Genomic DNA, 10,316 nt, shown 5'->3' with positions numbered 1-10,316 from the left:
AGTTGATGAAATTCTTTGCTATTATGCAGAATTTAAATTGTACGGCCTTTTAACTTACAGGACTGTGCACTCTCGAATGTCTTAATTATAAGCTACTCCGGCTTTCTCTGTTTCCTATTTCTGTCATGTTAAATATTAGTTACTATCAGTATCGACCGTCAGTAGGTGTAATGACAACACATTCAACTGCTAATTCAATGTTCGTTCCCTTCAGTTGGTATAGCCTACATTTTCACTCCATGCAATAACAGTTTGAACCCGAACCATGTTACAATACTTGGCTGTGTCATCACACAGTTCCATGGTTAGTGCAGAATATAGACAAGGGTATAGCCTACTATTGTACACTATTCTCCCTGTTACTTTCATGAGGGAAGTCTGAATACCAACTACTGAGAAGTGCTTAAGAAAGGCATCATTTCCTAAAGTACTGCAATAAATAGGGGATAGTGTGCCATTTGGGATAGGTACACAGTAACCAGGAGGGCTGAGCCCAGACTTGGCTCTCTGTCGTGAATTGTCAACAATCTGCATTTTAATAACTTCCTGTCTCTCTTTAATACCATCCCACGGGGCTGGGAGGACTGGGAGACAGGCGGGGCAGGATTCTCAGGGAGGCCGGCCATGTACCCTCCCTCCCCTGGTCCATTGGCAGACCAGCAGCCTCAGCAGGAGGTAGGGGAGGGAAGAGGAGGGCCATGTGCCAGAGAGCCCCTTTCCTCCCAGCCTCCAGCCAGATGATGTGTGTTTCTGTGGAGTGTTAGTGAAGGAGCTCTCCGCCTGCCTGTGAACAGAACAGTATTCAGCAGTAATTAGCAGGTGCTGTGAGAAGCCTCTCTGTTCCTACTGGACATCAGGAGCTGCCAGGCCTCTCCAGAACCTCTCCAGCAGCCAGAGAAGAGGTCTTGAGGGTCAACGGAGCGAGGAAAGAGAGGGGCGGGTAAACCATGGACCTGTGTGCCTCCACTCTCGAGCTGCTGGGGATGGTAGTGTACATGGCAGCCTGGCTGTGTGCTCTGGCCACCACCCTGATGCCACAGTGGCTGACCCTGTCCACAGACCTCTTGCTCACAGAGAGCTATGAGCTGGGTCTCTGGGAGACCTGCGTGGTCCAGGACATGGGGGGGATGGAGTGTCGACCCTACGACAGCCTGCTGGGCCTGCCTCAAGACATCAAGGTGGCCCGTGTCTTCATGTGTATCTCCCTGGCTGTGGGCCTGCTGGGCCTGCTGCTGGCTATCCCTGGTCTTCACCTGGTCAACAGCTTCAGCCAGGGGCTGGAGGGCTGCAGGGCCAAGAGGATTATGAAGGTGGCAGGAGGGGTGCTGGGGATGGTAGCTGGGGTGCTTTCTCTGGTCCCTGTTTCCTATGTCGCCCACTTGACGGTAATGCGTTATTTTGATGAGTCGGTGCCGGAGGTGGTGCCGCGCTGGGAGTTTGGTGATGCCCTGTTCTGCGGCTGGGTGGGGGGGTTCCTCCTGCTGGTGGCTGGATTACTCCTGTTTGCATCCTGTCTGGGGCCTCTGGCAGACCATTCCAGGGGACCCCAGGCAGACGGAGCACCCCAGGCACAATCACCGAAGAGATACGAGGTCCGGAGTACAGATCATTCCTCCAGGAAACCTCCAGAGTATGTCTGAGGCGAGGGGAGGGGAGAAGAGAGGAGAGGCGATACGAGGTCCAGAGTATGGATCATTCCTCCAGGAAATCTCGAGAGTATGTCTGAGGCGAGGGGATGGGAGGTTTACTGGAGGAATGATCCATACTCCGAACCTCGTATCTCTTCTCTGAGGCTAGGGGAGGTGGAAGGAAGGAGAGGGGAGGGGAGGTGGAAGGAAGGAGAGGGGAGGGGTATTCTATTCTGGAAGGTTTATGGATGGTTCTGCCTCTCTTGAAAATAGTTAAACAGCCTAAGAACCAGCCCTGGCACTCTGGCTGACTGCTTTTTATGTCAAACCCATAGGGAATACCTGGAGCAACTTTCACAATACATTTTTTTAATGTCAGATTCAGAGGAAATTGTTTGGATGTAAACCTGCTACATCTACACCCCATCCTCCCCGACTCTAAAAAACCTGCTCCAGCCTCACCCCATCCTCGCTGACTCTATAAACCCTGCTCTAGCCTCACCCCATCCTCCCCGACTCTATAAAACCTGCTCCGGCCTCACCCCATCCTCACTGACTCTATAAAACCTGCTCCGGCCTCACCCCATCCTCACTGACGCTATAAAGCCTGTATGCAACTCTTTCTGACTTTTTTAAAATAATGTCAATTTAATGTAGAAATTAAACACTTGATATACAGTAATTGCAAGAAAAAATAGTTATACTTATATATATATATATGTTCACTGAATTTAAGATGTTTTTAAGATGTTTTTGTAAATAATAGTTGACAATTACAATCAATCATAAATCAATAATCTACTGTAATGAATTGATCTGAATAAAATTGGTTTCCCTCCAACATGCTGAGGTTGACATCCAGACTACAATGTTAATGTTTTCTTCATCTTCTCTCGACGAGTTACAACCTGCCATGTAGATGGGTTAGGGTTAGTACCAACCAGCCATGTAGATGGGTTAGTACCAACCAGCCATGTAGATGGGTTAGGGTTAGTTCCAACCAGCCATGTAGATGGGTTAGGGTTAGTACCAACCAGCCATGTAGATGGGTTAGGGTTAGTACCAACCAGCCATGTAGATGGGTTAGGGTTAGTACCAACCAGCCATGTAGATGGGTTAGGGTTAGTACCAACCAGCCATGTAGATGGGTTAGGGTTAGTACCAACCTGCCATGTAGATGGGCTAGGGTTAGTACCAACCAGCCATGTAGATGGGCTAGGGTTAGTACCATCCTGCCATGTAGATGGGTTAGGGTTAGTACCAACCTGCCATGTAGATGGGTTATGGTTAGTACCAACCTGCCATGTAGATGGGTTAGGGTTAGTACCAACCTGCCATATAGATGGGTTAGGGTTAGTACCAACCAGCCATATAGATGGGTTAGGGTTAGTACCAACCTGCCATGTAGATGGGTTAGGGTTAGTACCAACCAGCCATGTAGATGGGTTAGGGTTAGTACCAACCAGCCATGTAGATGGGTTAGGGTTAGTACCAACCTGCCATGTAGATGGGTTAGGGTTAGGGTTAGTACCAACCTGCCATGTATATGTGTTAGGGTTAGGACCAACCAGCCATGTAGATGGGTTAGGGTTAGTACCAACCAGCCATGTAGATGGGTTAGGGTTAGGGTTAGTACCAACCAGCCATGTAGATGGGTTAGGGTTAGGGTTAGTACCAACCAGCCATGTAGATGGGTTAGGGTTAGGGTTAGTACCAACCAGCCATGTAGATGGGTTAGGGTTAGTACCAACCAGCCATGTAGATGGGTTAGGGTTAGTACCAACCAGCCATGTAGATGGGTTAGGGTTAGTACCAACCAGCCATGTAGATGGGTTAGGGTTAGTACCAACCAGCCATGTAGATGGGTTAGGGTTAGTACCAACCAGCCATGTAGATGGGTTAGGGTTAGTTCCAACCAGCCATGTAGATGGGTTAGGGTTAGTACCAACCAGCCATGTAGATGGGTTAGGGTTAGTACCAACCAGCCATGTAGATGGGTTAGGGTTAGTACCAACCAGCCATGTAGATGGGTTAGGGTTAGTACCAACCAGCCATGTAGATGGGTTAGGGTTAGTACCAACCTGCCATGTAGATGGGCTAGGGTTAGTACCAACCAGCCATGTAGATGGGCTAGGGTTAGTACCATCCTGCCATGTAGATGGGTTAGGGTTAGGGTTAGTACCAACCTGCCATGTAGATGGGTTATGGTTAGTACCAACCTGCCATGTAGATGGGTTAGGGTTAGTACCAACCTGCCATATAGATGGGTTAGGGTTAGTACCAACCAGCCATATAGATGGGTTAGGGTTAGTACCAACCTGCCATGTAGATGGGTTAGGGTTAGTACCAACCAGCCATGTAGATGGGTTAGGGTTAGTACCAACCAGCCATGTAGATGGGTTAGGGTTAGTACCAACCTGCCATGTAGATGGGTTAGGGTTAGGGTTAGTACCAACCTGCCATGTATATGTGTTAGGGTTAGGACCAACCAGCCATGTAGATGGGTTAGGGTTAGTACCAACCAGCCATGTAGATGGGTTAGGGTTAGGGTTAGTACCAACCAGCCATGTAGATGGGTTAGGGTTAGGGTTAGTACCAACCAGCCATGTAGATGGGTTAGGGTTAGGGTTAGTACCAACCAGCCATGTAGATGGGTTAGGGTTAGTACCAACCAGCCATGTAGATGGGTTAGGGTTAGTACCAACCAGCCATGTAGATGGGTTAGGGTTAGTACCAACCAGCCATGTAGATGGGTTAGGGTTAGTACCAACCAGCCATGTAGATGGGTTAGGGTTAGTACCAACCAGCCATGTAGATGGGTTAGGGTTAGTACCAACCAGCCATGTAGATGGGTTAGGGTTAGTACCAACCAGCCATGCAGATGGGTTAGGGTTAGTACCAACCAGCCATGCAGATGGGTTAGGGATAGTTCTAACCAGCCATGTAGATGGGTTAGGGTTGATACCAACCTGCCATGTAGATGGGTTAGGGTTAGTACCAACCAGCCATGTAGATGGGTTAGGGTTAGTACCAACCAGCCATGTAGATGGGTTAGGGTTAGTACCAACCAGCCATGTAGATGGGTTAGGGTTAGTACCAACCAGCCATGTAGATGGGTTAGGGTTAGGACCAACCAGCCATGTAGATGGGTTAGGGTTAGTACCAACCAGCCATGTAGATGGGTTAGGGTTAGGACCAACCAGCCATGTAGATGGGTTAGGGTTAGTACCAACCAGCCATGTAGATGGGTTAGGGTTAGTACCAACCTGCCATGTAGATGGGCTAGGGTTAGTACCAACCAGCCATGTAGATGGGTTAGGGTTAGTACCATCCTGCCATGTAGATGGGTTAGGGTTAGGGTTAGTACCAACCTGCCATGTAGATGGGTTATGGTTAGGGTTAGTACCAACCTGCCATGTAGATGGGTTAGGGTTAGGGTTAGTACCAACCTGCCATATAGATGGGTTAGGGTTAGTACCAACCAGCCATGTAGATGGGTTAGGGTTAGTACCAACCTGCCATGTAGATGGGTTAGGGTTAGTACCAACCAGCCATGTAGATGGGTTAGGGTTAGTACCAACCAGCCATGTAGATGGGTTAGTACCAACCAGCCATGTAGATGGGTTAGGGTTAGTACCAACCAGCCATGTAGATGGGTTAGGGTTAGGGTTAGTACCAACCTGCCATGTAGATGGGTTAGGGTTAGGGTTAGTACCAACCTGCCATGTAGATGGGTTAGGGTTAGGGTTAGTACCAACCTGCCATGTATATGTGTTAGGGTTAGGACCAACCTGCCATGTAGATGTGTTAGGGTTAGTACCAACCTGCCATGTAGATGGGTTAGGGTTAGTACCAACCAGCCATGTAGATGGGTTAGGGTTAGTACCAACCAGCCATGTAGATGGGTTAGGGTTAGTACCAACCAGCCATGTAGATGGGTTAGGGTTAGGACCAACCTGCCATGTAGATGGGTTAGGGTTAGTACCAACCTGCCATGAAGATGGGTTAGGGTTAGGGTTAGTACCAACCTGCCATGTAGATGGGCTAGGGTTAGTACCAACCAGCCATGTAGATGGGCTAGGGTTAGGGTTAGTACCAACCTGCCATGTAGATGGGTTAGGGTTTGGGTTAGGGTTAGTACCAACCTGCCATGTAGATGGGTTATGGTTAGGGTTAGTACCAACCTGCCATGTAGATGGGTTAGGATTAGTACCAACCAGCCATGTAGATGGTTTAGGTCAAAAGTCATGCTATAAATTCACAGACAACAAAGATTCCTTGATGTCCTTCCAGATTCCCTTAGCATTTTATATCATAATACCCCCAAGACATGCTAACCTCTCCCATTACCATTAATAGGGAGGTTAGCATTTTATATCATAACCCCCAAGACATGCTAACCTCTCCCCCATTACAATTAATAGGGGAGGTTAGCATTTTATATCATACCCCCAAAACATGCTAACCTCTCACCATTACCAATAATAGAGGAGATTAGCATTTTTTTGGGGGGGGGGGGATATGATATTTATACCTCTAATTTCCTCACTCATCATTATTCACAATTCATTCATGATTGTCTTTAATCGTGGAATTCTTTTCTTATTTACCATAAAAATTAATCCAAAGTTACACAAACATTATTTACCATTAATTTCTATTACATTTCCATTTTAGTCATTTAGCAGACTGACAATTGGAGAATTAATCTTAACATACAGTGCCTTCAGACCCCTAGACTTCTTACACATGTTGTTGTGTTACAGACTGAATTTAAAATGCAGTAAATATATTTTTCTCTCAACTACACAAAATATCCCATAACGACAAAGTTAAAATATTTTTAGAAATGTTTGCAAATGTATTGAAAATTAAATATGATATAGATTTACATAAGTATTCACATCCTAAGTCAATACTTTGTAACATTTTTCAATACTCTATATATTGGATGGACCCTGGTCAAAAGTAGTGCACTATACAGGGAATATGGTGCCATTTGAGACGTGCCTTAATGACATTATTCACATTCTATGTAGGTCTTATGTACTGCATCTGTCCTGAAACACAGGCCACTTTTCATCCATGGATATAAAGTCACTACAAATACAACAGGACATCTATACAGAAAAATGCTTCATTTTAACCTTCAAGAACATCATTTTATTTAATCATATTCATCATCTGTTCAGATTCTGAATTAGTTCAAATTAGGTGAAGGTTAGGGTTAAGGTAAGGGTCAGTTGGAGGTTTGGTCTATAATCTGTTGCAATGCAGGTCAGAAAAGTCCCTCTTGTTGGGTATAATACCTACTTTTAAAAGTGTTTGTCTCCCTCTACTGGCTGTTTTCTACAAGCTCTGTTTCTCTGTTCTCTTCTATTACTGTGAACTTGACCCATAGAGATAGATAGAGAACTCATCTTTATCTGTTCCATTATAGCTCAATTCCATAGTGAAACTAAACCAGTTGACAAACTTGACTACTTTGAAATGGTGGAAGGATGGTGGAAACCCAGATTTTCTTCTCAGAGGAGAGGAAGTAGAAACTCCATCTCCATCCCTCTTGACAATGCTGCTCTGTTGAAGAGCAAAGGTGAACATATTGAGAAAGTTAGCAAGTATCATTATACTCTCAAACCCATATATATACACACTATTGCTGTTGATTTGACTTCTAATTAACCACAGTTTATATCTCACCTATATCTCACAAAAAAGCTTTGCCTAAGATGGCCTCTAAAGTCAGGTTGTTGTAACTGGTCTGTCTCTTCAGTCAGGGTGTTGTAACTGGTCTCTCTCTTTAGTCAGGGTGTTGTAACTGGTCTTTCTCTTTAGTCAGGGTGTTGTAACTGGTCTGTCTCTTAAGTCAGGGTGTTGTAACTGGTCTCTCTCTTTAGTCAGGGTGTTGTAACTGTCTGTCTCTTTAGTCAGGGTGTTGTAACTGGTCTGTCTCTTCAGTCAGGGTGTTGTAACTGGTCTCTCTCTTTAGTCAGGGTGTTGTAACTGGTCTGTCTCTTTAGTCAGGGTGTTGTGTAACTGGTCTGTCTCTTAAGTCAGGGTGTTGTAACTGGTCTGTTTCTTTAGTCAGGGTGTTGTAACTGGTCTGTCTCTTTAGTCAGGGTGTTGTAACTGGTCTGTCTCTTTAGTGACAATATCAGATATGTCTATGTCCTGGGAAATGAACTTGTTTCTTACAACCTCATGTTAATCGCATTAGCCTACATTAGCTCAACCATCCTGTGGAAGTGACACCGATCCTGAGGAAGATAACTTTGTATCTGGCTCGTTCGTTCATCTCAAGTTGTCACGTTCGCTGTCTTCAAACTCCCTATCATAAATGAGCCAAGGCTCAGCGTGCATGTAATTCCTTTAATCGAAGTGAAACCTTCACAAATCAAAACAGGTAAACTGAATCCAAACGTGCCGCAACCATCGCGCACACAAACACTCACAGAAAATAAATGATTACCCACAAACACAGGGGGGGAAAAAGGCTGCCTAAGTATGATTCCCAATCAGAGACAACGATAGACAGCTGCCTCTGATTGGGAATCATACCTGGCCAAACAAAGAAATAGAAAACTGGAATGCCCACCCACATCACACCCTGACCTAACCAAAGAGAGAAATAAAAAGGGTCTCTAAGGTCAGGGCGTGACACAAGTGGCTTGCAGTTCAGGAAGACCTGTATCCACAGCAGCAGCCCAGGGAACTACAGAGACTTAATATAAGGTCAAATTCAAAACAACAGAAATCCCATAATTAAAATTCCTCAAACATAGAATTATTTTACACCATTTTGAAGATAAACTTGTTGTAAATCCAGCCACAGTGTCCGATTTTAAAAAGGCTTTACGTTGAAAGCACACCAAACAAGTATGTTAGGTCAGTATCTAGTCACAGAAAACACAGCCATTTTTCCAGCCAAAGAGAGGAGTCACAAAAAGCAGAAAAGAGAAAAAATGAATCACTATCCTTTGATGATCTTCATCAGATGACACTCATAGGACCTCATGTTACACAATACATGTATGTTTTTGTTCGATAAAGTTCATTTTATATCCAAAAATCTCAGTTTACATTGGCGCGTTACGTTCAGTAATGTTTTGCTTCCAAAACATCCGGTGATTTTGCAGAGAGCCACATCAATTTACAGAAATATTCATCATAAATGTTAATGAAAATACAAGTGTTATGCATGGAACTTTAGATAAACTTCTCCTAATAATGCACCGCTGTGTCAGATTTCAAAAAAGCTTTACCGAAAAAGCACACCATGCCATAATCTGAGTACAACAAAACAAGCCATACAGATATCTGCCATGTTGTGGAGTCAACAGAAGTCAGAAATAGCATTATATTATATATATGTTCGATAAAGTCCATTTATGTCCAAATACTTCCTTTTTGTTTGTGTGTTTAGTACACAATCCAAACTCACGAGGCGCGGGCAAATCCAGGCGAAAGTTCAGATGAAAAGTCATATTACAGTTCGTAGAAACATGTCAAACGATGTATATAATCAATCTTTAGGATGTTTTTAACATAAATCGTCAATAATGTTCCAACCGGAGAATTGCTTTGTCTGTAGAAATCCGATGTAAACGCAGGTCGCTCTCACGTGAGCGCACGTGATCAGTGTGTGTGATCAGCTCATGGCACTCTCGCAGAGCCCTCTAACCAAATCTACTAATAATGTGCATATATTAGGAACTGGGCCTGAGTAGCAGGTAGTTTACTCTGGACACCTTATTCATCCAAGCTAATCAATACTGCCCCCCAGTCCCAAATAAGTTAATATTTCACTACTCATTGATGAGCCCTCGTGGACAGAAAAATTGTGACCAAGGTGATGGTGAGAGCTTCGAAATAGATATATTTTATCATGTGCTTGACAGTCTCACAGCTAAGCTGCAGAGGTGTTTTTCAAAGAAGAATTGCGAGATCATGCAAGGGGTCCTGTTTGCCTTTGACCTTTGAGTCAGATTTAGAGGACATCAATCATGAGGTTCATCAAACCAAGCGGCTTCTTGATAGGAGAGAGAAAAGTGGAAGGGACAGACCGTCTACTCTCCTTGACTTTGTTGTGTTTCTAGAACCTTCTAAAGATGTCTGCCATGAGCTATTTCGATGCTGTAGGATTTCTGTTGTTACACCCAGTCAGCAGTGCTTGTTGCGAGAGAAGCTTCTCAACTTTACTGATTAAAACCCACCTCAGGACAACAATGGTTGAGGTTAAGTCACCTCTGAATTCTCAGTGTTGAGTCAAGGAGGGCAGGCTCCCCCCAACACGGATGAGTTTGGGAAACATCTGTGTCGTTGTTATTCTTATTATTAAAGTGATAAACAGGTTAATAATTGGACTCACTTGTTTTTTAATAAGCATAAGCCTATGGCAAATCACATGACATGTTTCTAATAAAAAATAATGAAGAATCATTTTACAGAGTACAGTATGTCTACATTCTCTCCTCTTAATCTAAACAACAATTATTTGTCTTATTTTTTCTCTTCCTCATTCTCTTAATTTCTTCTTACTCTCCCCTTTCTCTCTCTGACACTAAGGCTCTATCTCAATTCGTCTTTCCTAGATTCCTCTCCTCCTTTCTCTTCTCCTCCTTCTCAACCCTATTAGAGGAGAAGGTCCAAGGTCCCTCCCCTAGGATTCTATTGTCCAATGTGTTTTGA

The 10,316-nt window shown here is 44.4% G+C and overlaps 1 protein-coding gene across 1 annotated transcript; it reads left to right on the top strand.

Moving 5' to 3' along the window:
• Nucleotides 1-662: 662 nt before the first annotated feature.
• LOC109886616 (putative claudin-24) lies at nt 663-2,491 on the top strand. The gene has a single exon (XM_020478249.2). It carries the CDS (start codon nt 948-950, stop codon nt 1,638-1,640), a length of 693 nt encoding a protein of 230 aa, XP_020333838.1. The 5' UTR covers nt 663-947; the 3' UTR covers nt 1,641-2,491.
• Nucleotides 2,492-10,316: the final 7,825 nt, after the last annotated feature.

The sequence above is a fragment of the Oncorhynchus kisutch genome, linkage group LG4 (genome assembly GCF_002021735.2).
Source record: "Oncorhynchus kisutch isolate 150728-3 linkage group LG4, Okis_V2, whole genome shotgun sequence".
Taxonomy (NCBI): Eukaryota; Metazoa; Chordata; class Actinopteri; order Salmoniformes; family Salmonidae; genus Oncorhynchus; species Oncorhynchus kisutch.
This window is presented reverse-complemented; position numbering and strand designations above follow the sequence as displayed.